At 40.5% G+C, this 20,311-nt stretch overlaps 1 protein-coding gene across 2 annotated transcripts in view; it reads left to right on the top strand.

Annotated features, from left to right (window-relative positions):
- Ptpro (protein tyrosine phosphatase receptor type O) overlaps window positions 1-20,311 on the top strand; it is a 209,692-nt gene that overhangs the window by 107,350 nt on the left and 82,031 nt on the right. For both annotated transcript variants that reach the window (XM_028872180.2, XM_028872179.2), the window contains exons 2-5: window positions 5,246-5,519; window positions 16,750-16,908; window positions 17,773-17,925; window positions 19,750-20,193. In XM_028872180.2, coding sequence (XP_028728013.1) covers window positions 5,246-5,519; window positions 16,750-16,908; window positions 17,773-17,925; window positions 19,750-20,193 — 1,030 coding nt within the window. The remainder of the gene's footprint in view (window positions 1-5,245; window positions 5,520-16,749; window positions 16,909-17,772; window positions 17,926-19,749; window positions 20,194-20,311) is intronic.

The raw sequence follows: 20,311 nt of genomic DNA, 5'->3' as shown, positions 1-20,311 counted from the left end.
GGAAATAATTCTTTCTTCAGGTCCTTACAGTGTGGGGACAGTGGCATAACAAAAAGTCACAAAATCTGTAGCTGAAAGAATTTCCTTGAGTACACATTCTGGATTCATTCTATTGTTGTGATAAAAGACTCCGATCAGAAGCAGCTTAGTGGGGGAAAAGGGGTTATTTCCATTTCCACTTCTAGGTCTCAGTCCATCATGAGGAAGTCAGGGCAAAAATCCAAGCAGAAACCATGGAAGAAACCCGCTTCTTATACAGCTAGAACCACCTATCTGGAGACCGGTGATGTCACGCTGGGGTGGGTTTCCAACAGCAACTAACAATCAGGACACTCCTCCATAGATCAGTCTAATCTGGACAATCATTCAAATGAGACCCCTTTCTCAGGTGACTCTAAGCTGAGTTGAGGTGATTGATAAGTTAACTGGGATGGTGCCCATTCCTTCACACAGTAGGAGTTGCCTTGAGAAATCCACATGTTATCTTTGATCCTCAGAAATTTCACCCATGAGTTGAGATAACAACTTAATTGGGTGTTTTGATGACTCAACAAGAAAATATATCTGAAGTTATTCACAAAATATAAAATTGGACACATGGCTAGTATGATGCCCCTCTATGTCACATAAAATCTTGGCACATCTCTCAACATCACAGTCTCTTTTGTGTTTAAAAATGCCAGATTTGATTCTTTCCTCAGAAGTGTTATATCTCCACAATGTCAAGAAATATCACTATGTTATTCAGTACAGTAAACTGCCATTTCATTCCTACATTCACAACAACTTGATAAGAAAATGTCATTTATGTTTCTTACTAGTGCATAGTGAGTGATGGAATTTAGTTATCATTCTGCATTGTGTTGGATGCTGTAGAACTCTCTTCCTGCACGCACACACACAATTCATGAGTTATAGTATTTCCTTATTCTAGACATCATGAAAATTAAGTTCAGCCATCCTTGGACGTCCCTGGGTACTCACAGGTAGTAATTGCAGAGCAGGAATACCAGCGTAAACCCTCTGACTCCAAGCCTGTGCTATGGATGTTAACAAACTATTTTATCTCACTGTATTAACTGGAGATAATACTTATGTCTGGTAACTGCTTTAAGGAGTAAAAGAAAAATCATATATAAAAATGTTCATTACAAAAGCTTGTCAAATAGTAGCCATTATTACTACTTTTATTTTGGACAGTGGACTGCTTACCAGAACCTGACTGGTCTCTGGTCAATCTGTCCTGTACCCTAAAGCCTCTCTAGTACTGTTTCCCACCCTCCCCCAGGAACAGTTATGGACCAATCACAGGCTCCTGAATTCCCACTTCTTGCTATAGCCGGACCTCAGGCCCCAGCTGCTGCCCCCAAAAGCTGATCTTTAGTTCATGAACCATGCATCCCAAGAGGTATGAGGAGATACGGATCTAGACTTGGTTCTGTCATTTCACCCCAGGAGACACACCCCCCCCCATTGAAATGGGTGTCTGACAACTAACAGCTGTTGGGGGAGGGACATCGCTTTCTTCAGTAGTGTAACTGTTGGTGAGCTCTCCTGGCTCCAGCCAATGACCTCCCACCTCTGCTCTGGCCAGAAGTTCTTTTTAACCTCAGTGGCTCTGCACAAACCCAAGACAGGAGAGTAGAAGAGGGAGTTGCTGGAGAAGTGCTGGTGAGAAGAAGTACTGAGGATGGGGATGGAGATGAGAACTACCAGAAAGCATCATATAAATGTATGGAACTCTCAAACAACAAACAGACCTTCTCAAATGTGTTATGTAAAGGAAGTTCAGGAGAAAATGTTACTGCAGAGTTAGGCAATCCTGGTGCACCCAGCCTCAAAAAATTTTCCTTAAGGTATTTTCACAGTCACCACAGGAATCAAGGAGAGTTACTTTTATTCCTTCTCGCTCTTAGCAGAGAACTCATGCCTGGAGCACACAGCCAGACCCTCCTCCTGAGTGTAGGTAGATCCCAGGACAATCTGAGGTAGCATGGACCAGGAAGAAGGCAACAGCCAAGACCAGGCTCCTTTTAGGCTCAGCGCCTCGCTCTCACTTGGCCCGCTGCCCATCCTTATTAGTCCCAGCCAGTGAATCTGATTAGCCACTCTGACTTATTTTTGGCAACCTGGGAGTGCATGGGCCAAGACTTATTTTCATAGCTGATACAATCATCGCCAAAGCTGCCGTTAGCGTTTGGAAGATTACTCCCTTTTCTGGAAGATTCCACTGTCTGTAAAGCATCCTGACACATTAGACATCCACTCAAACACAGAATGTGCCTCTGGCTTTCCCTCCTTATCGCTGCGACCACCCTGGCTACTGGCTGGCTGAGACATGATGCAAAAAATTCTTTATAATTATGACTTTGATGTTTGTAAACTTGATGTTTTCTGAGTTAGTGAGCCAACTTCTATAATCAATGAGACACAAAAGCCAGATTTGAGTGTTATTAAATATCCAGTGCTTGGCTTTTCTATATTTATGTTAACAGGACATTTTCATTGTTGTTATGTGCTAAAAACTTCCATTTGCACATGTAAGAGATGAATAATAAAAAATTAAATAAGAAAATTTTATTTTTTCCCCAAATGAAACACAGCTGTTGATCCAAATATCCACTGTAAATCCATATATATGATCTATGGAAAATAATGTTTACTAGAAAGAATAATTATTTTAGGTGACTAAGATACAAAAATTCCAAGATTCCAAATTAATTACGTAATATACTTACATAAAAACTATTATGGAAAAGGTAGCACATTTTATCATTTTTTCAATAATTTAAAATCTAAATGTTTTTCTCATCAGTCATCAGCTAATTAGAAGGTTTATCTATCACCAGAGTGTCCAGTTCACTAGACATTTCATGAACAGAGTCATAGAAATCGTCAACTGCAATCTCGTTCTGAGGCTGGTCTGTGCTTGAATCCTCCTTTCCTTCCCTCACAGCCTTCCCTGTCCCCAGTACACCTTCCTGCTGCTTCAGGCCACTAAGGGACATGTCTCAGGTTCTCCTCAGCAAGGAAAAGACAGGCTGAGAGTAGCCACTGAGTGCAGCTGTCCAGACAGTTGTCTGGTTAGAACAGCAGCATCTAATATCAGGGAGTCGACTCTGGGGACAGAGAGGTTGAATGCGTCTGTGCTCACCTCACTCCAATGGTGGAAGGTCAGCCCTGCACTGTCCTGTCCTTCACATGAGCATGACCAACATCACCCAAGGACTGTGCTCACTGGGAGGACCAAGAGGCTGGAGATTCAGTGTCCTCTGTGTGCAGAGGGACTAAGGCACCCCCAAAGCAAGAGTTTACTGTCCCGCGTCTGAGGGTGAGAGACAACGTGATAACTAGAAAGTTAGGATTCATTCACAGAAACCATCTTCTATTGCAAACATGGCCACACACAGCCGGTGTAGCCAGCACCCACCAGGATCTGATCTTGGAACTGTGGACACACCTATAAATAAGTTACTACTCCTGACCTGAGATGACAGGCACCACCTAACAACCTAGTGTCGTTAAAATACCGTAAACACAATCTAACCTATTTACTGTGAAGATAGAACTAAATCCCTACTAATGCCTGATATCTTGTGTCAGTACTGATGCCTATAAAAAGTGTTCAAAAGGAAACACACACGGGCACACTTCTAGCTCTCTATAGACTATTTTAGAACATTGATATAGACTGTTTAATTTAGTTGCTGAAAACGTGCCATTCAAAATTCAATCAATAGATTAATTTTAAGAAAGTCCACATGTAACTGAAACAATTAGCAGGTCTTTGATCCTTTCATTTATGTTCTGTGTGATAAAGTCAGTGTTAGGAAATAAGTGATGGGAACAATAATAGGCGGACTGAACAAATAGGGGGGTTGGGTTTTGAATTTAAGACCTTGAGAAAGGATTCTAACCTTTCTGATCCTCAACTAGAAAATGAGATTGAGAGTAACATCTCTCTCTCATGACAAATATCTTGCATGCAGTGAGATCATTTGTAGATGCTCTATGTAGCACTGACCATGTTACCTACATTGGGTAGATGGTTAACTACTTGCAGCCATTCTTCTGTGCACCTGCTAAAATCTGGGGTAGTGAGATAACTTACACAGGTCACCAAATGTGTGAAGAATCAAAGCAGTATGTGATACAAAGCACATGAGTCTTGGTTGCAACCGGGGGGGGGGGGTATTTCTGCCCTTGGAGTCTGCACAGAATCAAAAATGGACATTTAGGCCAACAATACAAATGATTTTTCAAACGTACTTTACACATTTTTAAAAGGTTTATTTTTATTTGTGTGTGTGTATGTGTGCATGCGTGCGTGTGCGTGTGTGTGTGAGAGAGAGAGAGAGGGGGAGAGAGAGAGAGAGAGAGAGAGAGAGAGAGAGAGAGAGAGAGAGAGAGAGAGAGAGTCTGTATGTGCATGCAGCTGTGTTTTGGAGTTGGAGTTACAGGCAGTTGTGAGCTGCACTATGTGAGTGCTGGGAATGGAATTCCAGTTCTCACAATAGAGTAGCAAATGGTCTTAAAGGCTCTCTCCTGAGCTGTGTCTCCTGAGACATCTCTCCTAAACTATTTCTCTGACTAGTAATCTTCATGTGTCTGTATGTGATACTTGGGACTGAATCTAGTTTCATGAATGCCAGCTAAGCACTCTACCAACCGAGTTATATCCCCAGCCCCTAAACTTATCTGAAGATTTGAAGGAACAATTTCAGGCACACATGACTCTGCATTATGGTTGATTCCTACCATGGCTTCTCTGCTTAAGGGCTGGATAATTTGTAATGAAGAGAATCATCTTCCCAGGATTCTGTCCTGACATCTTCCCCACTTTCAGAACTGACAGGTGAGCAAAAGAGAGGAAATAATTACCTTGAGAAGATTTCCTCTGAAACAGTGTTTGCTCAAACACTTCTCCCACTTATCAGCACACAGAGCCTCACTGGAAATTAACTCTGACAGTGACATCATTTGTCATTGGCTCATCCATCTGATGTGTATTGTGTGCTTTTCACATTAAATACTCCATGAGCTGGAGACAGACTTTCAGTGGAATATCAAGTGTTCATTGTAAAACTCTGGGATCATTTTTCATGACATGGGCAATCTGACTTTTGCTATGTGACTAAAATATCCACAGCTACCATACGTGTTTGTTGTAGAAAAATTATCTCAGCATAATTTTATGGTCCATGGCCTGGCTCTGACTTCTACCTCTTGTCTTTCTCTTGACCAGATTGTTACAATGTTCCACGTGACTGTTCAAGATGACAACAACATTGTTGTGTCTTTAGAAGCTTCCGATATCGTCAGCCCAACATCTGTGTACGTTGTGAGGGTAGCTGGAGAGTCCAAAAACTATTTCTTCGAATTTGAGGAATTTAACAACACGTTGCCTCCTCCTGTGGTCTTTAAGGCCACTTATCATGGTCTTTATTACATAATCACTCTGGTGGTGGTCAACGGGAATGTGGTCACCAAACCCTCCAGATCAATCACCGTGTTGACAAGTAAGTACCCTGTGATGTCATTCTCTGTGCTCCTCTGAGTGTGTCCTCATGAGTCTATGGCTGAAACAGAGTCCACCAGAATGGCGAGACTGTTTAGTGTGAGGTCGAATGACAGCCCAACACTCTCCCTTATATTAAGAAAATAGCTCCTTACCCAATTTGATCATATTCACTATTACTTTTTAAAAAATATGCTTTGTACCAGAAGAGTAAACTTCATTGACAGTATATTTTGAGACTGAATGATAATTTGAGGTTAATGACTGGACTATACAAATTTCTCCCACATAACTTAATGATCTAGATTGTTGTGTTATCCCAGAACATGTACTCCTATATGAAACAATTGGTTCTTGAGATAGTGAGTTGATATTCATAGTCAGGTGACCTGACCTTAGTTGGACATTCTTAGGTGAGGGCATAAAAATGCAGACAGATAAAATGTAATGGGGAGCTGATGCTGCCACTGGGAAGGTTTTAGCAATGGTTTTAACTGCAGGTGATTTTCACCATGCTCTCTGACCTCAGCATCACATCATAAGATAACATGTTACAGAGTATATGGAGGAGCAGTCTCTGTGAGACAGCGATTTGTCATCAGAACAACTGACTGCTTCATCAAAGTTCCTTTTGCTCATGTGCTTCAGTGTGAACTTTTCAATGGCTGCTATCATTAAACTATCAGTTATATGGGACCATTGTGGACATGATTAGGGAAAAGGACAGTGCCACAGTGTCTGTTGGGATAGAAAGAAAAGAGAAACAATCAGAAGAAAGAACTCAAAAGCAAGTTGGAGACGTATTTTTAACCTGAGTGTCAAAAATTAATTAAAGTCTCATTGGCAGAATCCCAGGGTCATTATTAAGCTCTGAAAATTAACGATGGCACAGACCCACCACCTGCAAGGCTAATGGAGCTAGAGGAAAGAGCTGGAAATTAATTTAATTGAGGGGAAATCTCACCTGGAAAACCTTGTCTCAAGTTCCAGGAAAAGACGAACCTGGCCAAGACTCAGGCCATAGCTGCAGGCGCACAACTGCAATCCAGTCTTTGAAGTCAGCATTCTGCTTTACACAGCTGCATGGCTTCATAAACATCTGGCCTGAAATTGAATAGCTCTTCTGTATATGTTAGCCCAAAGTAGTTCAGCATGAATAGGAGAAAGTCAGGGGCCAGATATTAAAGTATTGTGCAAAAGAGGGTGTAGAAATTCAAAACCTGTTCTGTCCCTACATTTATTAGCAAGTGTAGAGCAACTCCAAAGAAATACAGTTGGAAGCTATAGCCCTTCGGCTATTTTAAGTTATAAAAATTAAGAAAATTTGAAGGCCCTGTGGTCAGTCATACCTGTAATCCCAGTGTCCCAACACTTGGGACAGTGAGGCAGGAGTATAATAGTTCAGCATTATCCTCTGCTATATGTCAAGTTCAAGGCTAACCTGGGCTACATGAGACCCTGTCACTTAAAAAGAAAGGGAAAAGAAGAAGCAGAAAGAAGGGAGGAAACAGACATACAGGTGTGTAGTCAGACTGTCTTTTCAGCCACCAACCCCAAATAATGACACAGAGACTTACTATTAATTATGAAAGTCTGGCCTTTAGCTTAGGCTTGTTCCCAACTAGCTCTTATAAATTAAATTAACCTGCTTTTATTAGTCTACATTCTGCCGTGTGGCTTTTACCTCTCTCCTACTCTGTATGTCCTACTTGTTTCGCATCTCTCTGGTATCTCCCCACCTCTTTTCTTCCCAGAGTTCCTCTCTCTCCTGGGAAGTCCCATCTATTCTCTCCTGCCTAGCTACTGGCCATTCAGTTTTTTATTAAACCAACCACAGCGAGCAACACTCTTCACACAGTGTAAACAAATACCCTGCAACATAAATGAGGCACCAAGCGAGGTACAATCAACTACCACACTTGCTTACATGTACACATGAGTACCCGTGAAGACCAGAGGGCTATCTTGGGGTTGTCCCCAGAAACACCATTCAACTTCATTTTGAGACAGGGTCTCTTGTTGGCTTGGAGCTTGCCTATTCAACTAGAATAGTTAAAGAGTAAGGCCTAGGGGATAAACCTTTCTCCACCTCACCAGCATTGGGATTGCACACATGTACTATCACTTCTGACTTTGTGTTTTATTTTTACATCCATTTACTCTTGTGTGTGTGTGTGTGTGTGTGTGTGTGTGTGTGTGTGTGTGTGTGTTCTCTGTGTGTGTTTGTGTCTGTGTGTCTGTACGGACATGCACATGTGAGGACACACATCTGGAGGTCAGAGGACAACTTGCAGGAATATATTTTCTCTTTCCACCTTTATGTGAGCTGCAGGGATTAAATCCAAGTCCTCAGGCTTGGCAGCAAGCGCCTTTTCCCACTGAGCCATCTCTCAGTCCCCACTCCGGGCTTTTACTATGGATTCTGGGGATCAAACTCAGTCGACTGAGCCATTTCCCCAGCAGTACTATGTTCTGCTTTAAAGGCTTGGGTACACCCCCTCAGATTCCAGAAGAGATGATAATGGGAATATGAGAATTATATATAAAGGTACAAATATTTTGGCATTAGGCTTGAAGCAGCATCAAGTAGTATTTGGGTGTGTATCATGAAAGAGAGAATTTAATAACATGATGACTAAGGCTAATTTTGACCCATAAAGCTCCTATAATATTAGGATTATTATTATATATAATAATTAATATAATATATATAACATAAAATTAATGAGCTCCTAATTCATACCCCACCATCTTCCCATTTTAAAGTTTTACACTCCTAAATCACTTGCGGTACCTGCTCGCAGGACTGACACACTGCTCTCGAGGATAGAAAGGACATTTGTTGCAGTCATCAGCCAAATGATGTCAGAGCACGTGACCCAGGGGCAGCACTTGGATTTCTTGGTACAGTTGTTCTGAGTATGGAGCTCACAGAGAAAGTGGGGGGGGGGGGGTGCAGAAATGCAAAGAATAAATTGGGCACAACAGACTCATGTGGCCAGTTCAAAAGAGCCCTGCAACCCATAGGCTCTGACACCAGTGAATATTTACTGGATAATGCTGGTTGAGTATATATAATGTGTGCACTTTAGGAGAAAGAGGCAGTTTCTTGGTAGAAAATACAATACCTGGGAATAATTTCTTAGGAACTGGGAAAATGCTAGACACATTGAATTGATTCCAGAGTCAGGCAAGACTTAAGAATGGTGGCTATCAAGTTTGCAGAAGACACGTGGAAAGAGCCCATGGGCATATTAGTTATCTATCCCTATCATCAATATAAATAATTGATTTATTTAATTCTATTTAGTGAGCATATTTTTTATCATGGCCAAGGTTATAGAAAAATAATGGTACATAAAAATACCTTTAATCAGGCATCGCCAGATTGTTCAGCAGCAATTGCTGACAGGTACTCCAAAATAATTCAAGAAAGGTGGCCAGAAATATAGGGAGAGAGTTTAAGAGCCCTGCAAGGGAGTTGAGACTTGACATAATAAAGAATGAAGACAGCTCGAGGAGACGGCAGGAGGTGATTTCACTGGGGAAGCCTCCGGTAGCACAACCCCAGGCTGAACAACATCGATTTGCCCAGACAATGGACAAATTACCAAGCAGCAACTCGGAGTAGTAGTTTAAAGGTTGAGCAGACTGTCAAAGACATCTGGAAGTCACAGGTGCAGCCGTGAGCAGATGTGAATTTCCTCTAAGTCTGTTTTCTTTTGTTACCCTATATAATAATAGTACCTACCAAGGACTGTTTTAAAAATGTACATGTTTTTGCAATATATAAAATTATGTGTCTTTCTCACTCTGGCTAATAATACAAAATCAACAGAATATGACATATGACCAATAGATAAAAGCATTACCAATGACTTGAGACAGAAAATGACTTGAGGCATCAGAAACAAAGGAAAATTGAAACTGAGTCGGGAACCGTCGCTGAGGTAGGGGTCCTGGTTTGTGACAGAGACACTGACTAAAAAGAGAGGATCGAATGGCTTCTGGACTTACATGGACTGAGAAGAAACAAAGCTGGAAGTCAGATAAGAGGGGAGAATGAACTCAGAACTCTGTTCAAATGTCCTAAGGAAAAAGTGTTGCCGGCATGAACCAAGGCAGTGGCTTGATGGTTGCCATCTCTCCCGTATCCTAGGTGACTGTAGCCAACATACCTTGGGGTTCCATTTAGAGACACACAGGTCGGGTCTCCAGTCATCTTCTAGACATGAAGCAGTAGCTTGTGTCTGGGATTCAGGATCAGTCTGCCATCAGAAAGGAGGGTATAATCATGTCTCCTTTCTTTCTCAAGAGAACTGCCCCAGGAGAGACAGGTGCTTAGGTCTGTCCCATCAAGGGCCAGACCATTATCCAGTGGCCTCCTTAGGTTTTAGTTGGCAAAGCGGAGCCATCTCAGGCAGATGTCCCTCTGCTGTCAGTAGTTATGGTCAAGCATGGGCTACCGGCTTCTTGACCTTTGTTCATGTCTTCTCTGATAACCACAGCCAGAACTTTCAGATTTCCATCAAGTGGACACAGTAACGATGCCCGTTGACACTATGAAGTGGGTGTGGTTACAGGGAATACACACTGCACCTGTAACTTTCCCTCTGAATGTGTGACCTGCAGAGAAGCCCTACAGTGTACATGCTGGTGCTGTATGTTGAAAGTAAAATCTAAATACCTTTTGCACACCTCTGCACACCAATTTCCTTCCTGACTGCTGTGAATGGCTCAAAGACAATTAAGGAACATGAAATATCCTAAATCTAAACATGATTTAAGATTATGTCAAATATTTAATTGGAAAAAACAAGACTTTATTGTGTGTCACACTTTTATTATTTATTAAAAGTAAAACAAAGATAGATTAATATTGGGATTGCTAGTCAAAAGAGGACAGCAAATTCTCACTCAGTCATCTACATTTTGCTCTTTCCATAAAAACAAAAGAACTCAAGAGACGTAGGACCAAGTTCAAGTGCACACTGTCTCCAAGTCATAAAAGAAACAGAAACTCAAGCGGAAGTGGCCTTGCTGAACTGGACCTCTGGGCTCCAGATACAGAAAGGATAGTCCTGAGTTTGGGCTCCAGTTGGTAAAAGCATCAGAATGTGCCACCCCAAACCAGGCACAGTTGGACTTTCCACCTAGAACAGGGCACATAGCCAATCTCAGTGCCAAGATGAAGCCTTACCACTGGACTTGGCAGAAGTCTATAGCAAGCACATAGCAATAAGAAGGACCCCAGAATGACTCATGGCCATGGTAGTTGAGAGGGAACAATGGCTGAACTGTATCAGAGGTGAAAATGAACAATAAGCCTAGAGCCCATGTTTGAAGTTACATAAAGAAACCTACACTCACAGTGACAGACATAAAACACACAATATAGGTCAGATTCTATTTAAAATAGCAATTTAGCAAAACTTGACAGTATATTTGCAATGTTCACAGACATAAAGATGAGAATAATCTTCATTTTCCAGCAATAGCCAAACAAAACATGTCATAAATGAAATACATAGAATATATAATAGAATTTAAACATTTTGAAATAAAAAACATAATTATTTACATTAAATTAAAATTTATTTTGCTGATTTTTTATTTAAAATATTTTTCAGACAATGTATTTTGATCATGATTTTTCCCTTTCCCCAACTCCTCCCAGATCCTTCCCACTTCCCTACCCACCCAACATCATGTTTTCTTCTCTTTCTCTCTAAAAAGAAATTGAAACAGACAAAAATAAAACAATAAGACAAAAAAAAAAAACAAAATAAATGAAACAAAAACAGACTGTTTTGTGTTGGCCAATTATTTCTTTGTACGGGACCTGCCCCTAGCGTGGCTGATATACCCCATTACACTTCATTGGAGAAAACTGATTTTCCCTTTGCAAGCAGGTATCATTTACAAATAGCTTCTTGTTAGGGGTGGGACTCAGTCCACCTCCCTGTCTTAGGGCGGGGACCCCATCTGGCTTGAACCTATGTAGCCCTGAACATGCTGTCACAATCTCTGTGACCGCGTATGTCCATCAGCCCTGTTGTATCTGGAAGATGCTATTTCCTTGGAGTCCTCCATCACCTCTAGCTCTTACAATCTTCCTGCCTTCTCTTCTGCCTAGATCCTGGGGCATTGAGGGGAAGGGTTAGATAAAGATTTCCCATTTAAGACTGAGTCCTCCAAAGTTTCTCACTCTCTAAGCATTGTCTAGTTGTGGGTGTCTGTGTCATGAACTGTCTTAGTTATGGTTTCTATGGCTGTGAAAAGACACTATGACCATGACAACTCTTATAAAGGAAAACATTTAATTGGGATGGCTCACTTTCACTGATTTCAGAGGTTTAATCCATTACTGTCATAGAGGGAAGCAAGGAAGCATTCAGGCAGACATGGTGCTGGAGAAGCAGCTGAGAGTTCTACATCTTGACCCAGAGGCAACAAGAAGTAGTCTGTCTCATTGGGTGTAGCTTGAGCAAAGGAGACCAACCCCACAGTGACACACTTCCTCCAAAAAGCCACACCTACTCTAACAAGACCATACCTTCTAATAGTGCCACTCCCTTTGGGGACCATTTTCCTTGAAACAAGACCATCCCATTTACTGCAAGAAAAAGCTTCTCTGAGGAGGGCAAAGTGATGCATTGATCTATACATATGGTAATGCATCATTAGGTATCATTTTATTGCTATGCTCCCTTATCAGAATAATAATGATAGAATTTCTCCTAGGGCCCATGGTACTTGGTCACTTTAGAAGTATCAGGCATGGGTTTCATTTCACGTATTGGGCCTTAAATTAAAAAGTGGTTGTTTGCTTTCGTAATATTTGGTCACTGCTGCAGGCACAGGCTCCAGGGTTCGCAGGAGAGATTTGAATGATGATCTTTATCCTTCGTAGCCTACAGGGTACCTCCCAGCACCATCAGCACTAGTCAGTAGGGGTGGAACTTCTAGATGGACACTGGGTTGTGTTCAATGGCATAAGTAGATGTTGTCTTCAACAATAGGGCCTTGCCATCAGTTGTGAAGAGTAACCAGCAGCCTTGGCAGTAGTCTGTGATGAGTGGGGCAGTCTTTGGGACCCCTTTGACCGTTGGTGAAGCTAATTAAAGCTGAAATTATTGTTTCAATTAATTTTTAACTCTGAATAAACAGAATAAATTGTATACTGATGGCAGTTGGAAGAGCAGTTGGGTGATAACACTGTGCACATGCCCCATAATTTGGGCAGAGCTGAGGGAAGATAAACCCATATTTAAGGGATGACTGAGAATTTTCAAGAGATAAATTCACAGGCTAGCAGAGCATTCTAAGTACCTAGTGGGGTAATTAAAAATAAGGTCATATGTAAATAATACAGGAGAATCAAATAGCAGATTATCAAGAGTAAGTAGATAGCTTTGGAAGGTACCAGAGGGAAAACGCAGGGGCTTCATCCTGAGCTGGAGAGAACTCCTCTGCTTCTCAGCCATTGGTGTAGGAACACAAGAAAGCCATTGCTTCAAAGCACTGAGGAGAAATCTGCCTTCCCAAAATTCTGTAGCCAGCTCCATCAAGAATAAAGGGAATGTCTAATATACAAAATCTAGGAGAATTTAACAGTCTTAACTCTGACCTAAAGAGTTCTTCATAGATATATTTTAAAACGCAAAAATTATAAGTCCCCATGAGATGACTCAGAACATTGCAACATATTCTTAATGGCCTGAGTTAGATCCCAGGAGGCCGCATAAAGTAGAGGAGCAAACAGATTCAACAAAGTTGTCCTCTGACCTTCACAGGGTTCATGCCAAGTGTGCCTAGCTACGCACATCATACACACAGTAACAACAACAATAATGATAGCAATAATTTTAAAATAAACTAATAAATAACTAATAGTAGTATGTTGAAAATAAAGAAAGGATATTAACTGACAATAAAAAATTTAATTATTATTATATTGGTGAAATTATTAAGGCCACTCCATGTAGTTAAAAGGAGATTTATTTAATGGCGTAACTTACAAATGAAGGAATAGGTAGGTTGAGGGTTCTGGGAAAGACGCAGCAGTAGTCCGGCGATGTTCTCTGGAGAACTCTCCTCCATCCACCTCTAGCATCCCGGCTCCCAGCAGCAAGAGAGCGCGGCACATCCCGATCTCAGGTCTTCAGGCCCTCCCCTGGCCCAGCCTTGTGGGCATGATAGTTACCAAAACCTCAGTGGGGGTTGGAACTTCCAGACCAAAACTGGAATGGCTACCCACTACATCATTATTATTTAAAAAATCAGCCTTCTTCAGCAGGGTGTAGTGATGCATGCCTTTAATCCCAGAACTCAGGAGGCAGAGGCAGGTAGATCTCGGTGAGTTCAAGGCCAGTCAGGTCTACATAGTGAGTTCCAGGATAGTTGGGGCTATGTAAATGAATCCCATCTCAAAACAAAAACAAACAAAAAATCAACCTTCTTCATGAGCAAGAACTTAAAACAATGAGTCAAATTTTTGCATATGGCTGATGCAAGGGTATACTTAAGGAGAATATGGCCAAGAGTTTATACATACTTTGTTAGCTACATAAACTAGCAGCATTCAGTTAGAAACTCTTTAGCAATATTTCATACAGTTGAAGATGTGTGCATCCCCTAGCTAAAGAAGAAGAGTCAACATAGTTACCGAAACTGTATTATTGGAATTGAAAGCAGGACCTCGACTAAAAGAATAAACTGGATAATTTATATAGTTACAAAACAAACACTCAACATTTCTAAAAAGTACTTGTATCAAGCTGGTCAAATCTCAAATCTCTTTAAACGATAAAACCAAACTGCAGAATGAAGTACTCAATATGAGGCTATTAATGTAGTAAACATGAAATCATACTGGCTACAAACAAATGTAGAAGAATTTCAAAACACAACTAAGAAGAAAAACACCAAATTTAAAGTAATATTTTACCTGTGGTCACAGTGGAGGGAGAATGACTCCAGATTTGTTAAATGCATGGAGGGAGTTTTGACTATATTTTAGAATTATGTTTTGTTTTGTTTGACTCACTAGACTTGTGATTGGGTTGGGTTGAAACACCTGCAAATTGTTCAAAACTTCTTGGGTAGCTCTGAACTCAAATCTCAAGAGTCTTTGGGGTTCTTGGTTGGTTGGTTTAGAGGATATATTCAGTTGACTCTGAAATGCAACCTTTATGTGAGAAAGCTAGTTTGAGGATGAGGATAAAATAGAAATCTTTTAGGCAGAGAGTGTATCACAGTCTACAGAAAACACCCTGCTGCCAGATGTTCTTCTGAACTCCTTCGTGATTGTTGGCTTCATTTTCCAGAAAACAAAAAACAAATAGCATGTAGCATCATTCTCTTCATTTCTTCACTTGAGAGCAGTAGATTAAGAGCTCAGGGACTATGATTAGATGTTCAACCACAGGATGAAACTGAGTAGGTTGGCAATAACAACGTGTTGAGTGAACTAAGTAAGATGATTTTTACAGTCCTTTATCATTGAAAGTAAAATTCTGAAAAGCATAGTGGTGATATATTATGTACCTTAATAAAATTTGCCAGATTGGAGAACAGACCAAGCCACTAGATTAAACACAGAGGCCAGGCAGTGGTGGCACACATCTTTAACCCTAGCACTCTGGAGGCAGAGATCCGCTTGGATATTTGTGAGTTCAAAGCCACCCTGGACTACATAAGATTGACTCAGTCCAGGAGAGAAACAGAGCCAGACAGTGATGGCACACACCTTTAATCCCAGTACTTAGGAATCATACACCTTTAATCCCAGCACTTGAGATCTCATGCCTGTATTTGGGAAGCATACACGCCACTGATCCCAGCACTAGGAAGTGATGGCTGGGCAGAGAAAGGCATATAAGGTGTGAGGAGACAGGAATTAAAGGCCTTTTCAGGCTGAAGCCTTTCAGGTGAGGACTCAGAGGGCATTCAGTCTGAGGACTCATTGAGTTGGTGAGGTGAGACGTGGCAATGGCTTGTTCCTTTGTCTCTCTGATCTTTCAGTATTTACCTCTACATCTGGCTCCAGTCTTTTTTTTTTTAATTAAAAGATCATTTAGAAATTTATGTTACAAGGATAGAATTTAAACAAATGATGTTGCTTTAGTTTAAGCTCCAGATGTTCTAGGTAAGAATCTTTTAGCTTGAAAACTGAGTCAAAATTATTTCTCAACAATATGATGCCAAACCAATCATTTTTTCCTTTTTTTAAGAATCATTTTTAATTGTGTGTGTGTGTGTGTGTGTGTGTGTGTGTGTGTGTGTGTGTGTGTGTGTAGGTATATGTACATGACTGCAGGTACCTAAGGAGGCCATTGGATCCCCTGAAGTTAGAGTTACAAACAGTTGTGAGCCATCCAAAGTGGGTACTGGGAATGGAACTCAGGTCCACTTCAGGAGCAGTAGGCACTCTTAGGCTACCAGCCATCTCTCTAGCCCTTATAATACTTCCTTATAAAATTATTCAAATAAAATATATCTACTAGCTCTTGTGGAAGTATAGAGAAACTATTCATTTATATAAGAATGATATGAATCAGACATATAAAAACAAATCATGGGCTATTTAAACTGTGTGATTCTAATGTTTCACAATAAATTAAAACCAAAAAAATTAAGAATATTCTTGAACTTCTATGGAAAAAAAGGCTTGATATACATAATACAAATGATCATATGCATAACACTGGGTGGTTTGAACTCTTATCCATAACAGAAAACTGCAAAATTCACACAAAGAAAAAAAATTATCACATAAATATTTATCATTGCCTACAGTCAAAAATACTTTTTGTTACCTGTCTATTATTGATATCTAATTTTGTTGGTGCAAGGAAAAGGAAAATGAAGCATTTGCTGGTACAGACAGATGCTGCCACAAAACCTATTAAATTGCACATGACAGGTAATATAAACTGCAGATGTGCAGTATCTTCATGTATTGAATTGAGACGTTAACATTTGTGCTTCCTAACCTCCAATGCTGCTACAAGTGAGACGTTGAAAGATGAGTCTAAGAGCTATTTGAAAAGCAGAAAGGGTCATCTAAAATGGGCTTTGTTAATTACTGCTCAGGCTAAGAGGAGCTCTTCGGGGAGGAAATGTAATTGTAAAATCGGGAGTAAGATTGCATCAGAGCAACTGTACATTCATGAATTAATGATGGCTCCACCCCTCTCTCTCTATTTCACCTCTCTTTCCTTCTGTAGAACCTTTGCCTGTAACCAGTGTCTCCATATATGACTACAAACCTTCTCCTGAAACAGGAGTACTGTTTGAAATTCATTATCCAGAAAAATACAACGTGTTCAGCAGAGTAAACATCAGCTACTGGGAAGGGAGGGACTTCAGAACAATGCTGTACAAAGGTAAGAGGCAAGAGGAGGCTGGAGAAATGACTTTGACTCCTAATTTTGTGCAGACTTTTCTGAATGGTCTTGCTTACTCTAAAGAGTCTTTGTAACTCACCACTTGACCTATGAGTGAACCATTAAGAAAAAGTTATTGATTCAAGAAAATCTTGTTGTAAGAAATCTTACCACGTCCAGTTCATTCTTTGAGAATTGCAAGTCATGCATACAATATTAGAGATTCTCAAATTGGTTTGAATTATAAGTTATTCTTGCCAAAGGCAGTATGTCTGCTCCAGGAAATACAGTCAAGACTATTTCGAGACAACCACACCCACTGCAGGGCAGGACAGCTCTAGGCTTCCATAGCCAGTGGGCAGCTTTTCTCCTCTTCTGTGGGAGAGGGTCCAAGATTATTCTCACAAGCAAAAGGTGGCATTTTGGGTTCCTATATGACCACTCATCAGGCAAACCAAGGAACATTCTACATAAGACATTTTCTTCAGGACAAAAGCCTTCCTTATACATTTCCTGTTTCTTTTGCCATAAGTGGCAAAATACTTGTTTTTCCTCCTAATAAAGAGCTAATATAAACCTAACCTCCATAATCCCTGCATACTCGGGACATTCATAGGATTAAAAAATTAATTTTAATTGTGTCAAATCGTGTGAGGAATGCTAACAAAAAAAAAAAAGAACTTTTCAGGATTAGGGGCACAGGTTCAAATTTTCATCTCTAGCCTTCCAATTCTTTTATACTGATGATGCCAGACATGGAAGAAAACGTTATTCTGTGGATATTTAAAATCAACTGGGACTTTCTCCAAGTATGTGACATTAAGAAGCTCCTAATTTTAAAGTAACTGATCTTTCCCTTCACAGACTTCTTTAAAGGGAAAACAGTATTTAATCACTGGCTACCAGGAATATGTTACAGCAACGTCACCTTCCAGCTGGTATCTGAGGCAACTTTTAATAAAAGTACACTTGTGGAGTACAGTGGTGTGAGCCATGAACCCAAGCAACACAGAACAGGTAAGTCTTCAGAGGAATCAAACTTCAAGAGAAAATAGCTAAATTAGATGTTGCTGGGCATTTAATTTTAATGTTTCTAAGGGAAATTTTTCTTAATATATTTAAGAAATATTTTGTCGCAGAGCTAAGGAAGAATTTTTATAACAAAAACAAAATTTGTGTCCCTATTAAAGATATCTAAGCAAAATATTCCAGAAAATATCTAAAGTAAATAAATGTAAGCTTAGTTTTTGTATTCTCAAATAAAAAATATAGATGTTAGTCTTAAAAGTTATAATCAACTCAACTAACTGGATGGATCTGATAGATTTTTACTTCTTCTATACCTTGACCAATGTTCACATAGAAGAAAAGCAGATGGCAGACATCCTAGTATAGATAATTAATTACTGAGAGAAAACGTTAGACTCGGGTATGCTTAAAGCTGTCATTACTAATTTTAGTAGCATCAGTAATATGAAAAACTATTATGGAGTATGAGAAGAATTAGAGGCAAGGAATGGGGGTGGATATGATCAAAATATACTCAGTTCATGCATGAAATTCTCAAACCACAAAAAAAACCACAGAAGAACTTTTATGATATGAATAGATGGCTAGAGCCATGAATGCATAAATTACACACAGACTACCAAATATTCATTGCTTAACTAGTATTGAATGTGCCTAATGTGCTCAATAATGTTGGAGAGCCCATTTTCATGGGGATGCGGATTCATCAGGACAGACCACCCAAGACCCTTTCTGTCTGGAATTCTGCGTCAGGATACCCATTTAATTTCATCCAGACAGGAGAATCTCAACTGAACAACTGATTCACCTTATGCTGACGCTGACAATTCTATTTGCACTTTTCATATTCTGTTCTGGTAAAGACACATTAATGACTACTCTTTTTAATCTGGACATTATTCTAATTCTATGAAAAATGAAAAAAGGCCAATGAGACAGGTAATCTGTCCCCAGAAATGGTGTTATATGACACAAAGGGCAATGACATAAGACAGAATGAAATCAGTGTCACAAAAGAGCTAGGAAGGTATTTAAAGGTGTAAAGAAGCAGGAGATGGCTCTGTTCCTAAAAGTTCATGGAGAAGGTATCTGAGGAGCCATTTGATGGACAGTTAGAAACTGTTGCCAGCAGAGAATGTGCCAGCTGTCTTTATGATTTGCTATCTGTAGAGAAAACATGTTTCCGTAATCCATAGTTCCTGTGTGTTCCTATGCTGCATTTCAGAGATGCGAATGTATATTCTACAAGCTACAAATAAATTATATTGATTTTTAAGTTACCCAGGGACAGGGACACATGTTTTCCTAAAGTCACATTGTTGTAAATGAAGGAACACTTATACAACTAAGCTTGAGAAGAAGTTCACTTACTACATCAACATGTACAGTATCACAAGTTAATACATTTGCAATGTGACTGGTAACATGCTAAGGAGGTATAAATAAATTTGTATACTATGTACAAAATGTTAGAAGTTTACATACACCCACATTTGTCCTTCCTAATACTTTCTCTATGGCTATCCAGAGGTGCAGCTGGTACAGGTACTTGACACCCAGCCTAGCCACCTGGGTCATCTCCCAGCCCCACATGGTAGACCGGCAGATCCAACTTTTTCAAATTATCCTGCAATCTCCATATGGGTATATACACACACACACACACACACACACACTACATAAAGGTTTTTAAATTTATTTGTTTGTGTGTTAGAAGTAAAGTTAAACAGTACTTGATAAGTCTGTGTTGGACTCAAGAGTAAATGAATATTCAGTTCAGAGCTACTTGAAACTGTAAACTCTCTTCCCCAGCTCCATATCCTCCTCGAAACATCTCTGTTCACTTTGTCAATTTGAACAAGAACAACTGGGAAGAGCCAAGTGGGAGCTTCCCCGAGGACTCATTCATCAAACTGCAAAATCCGATCGGAAGGGACAGACTCTTCCACTTCCCTGAAGAAACTCCGGAGACTCCCCCGAGCAACGTGTCTTCGGGTTGGCCTGACCCGAACAGCACTGACCACGAGAGCACATCTCAGCCCTCCTGGTGGGACAGCGCCTCTGCGGCCCCTGAGAACGAGGAGGACTTTGTCAGTGTGCTGCCCATGGACTATGACAGCGACACCACGCTCAGCCGGACGGAGAAGCCCACGTCTGACCCTTTCTCTGCCTTCCCCGTGCAGATGACACTGAGCTGGTTGCCACCAAAACCTCCCACAGCCTTTGATGGATTCAATATCCTCATAGAGAGGGAAGGTGAGGCAGTGGGGAGTTAGAGCAGCAAAGGGCACCAAGGGAAGGGACCGGAAGTGTTTTTGGAACCTGAACTCGGGGAGGGAGATTGACAGATGCAGTCAAATCTAATAGTCAATTG

The sequence above is a fragment of the Peromyscus leucopus genome, chromosome 3 (genome assembly GCF_004664715.2).
Source record: "Peromyscus leucopus breed LL Stock chromosome 3, UCI_PerLeu_2.1, whole genome shotgun sequence".
Taxonomy (NCBI): Eukaryota; Metazoa; Chordata; class Mammalia; order Rodentia; family Cricetidae; genus Peromyscus; species Peromyscus leucopus.
This window is presented reverse-complemented; position numbering and strand designations above follow the sequence as displayed.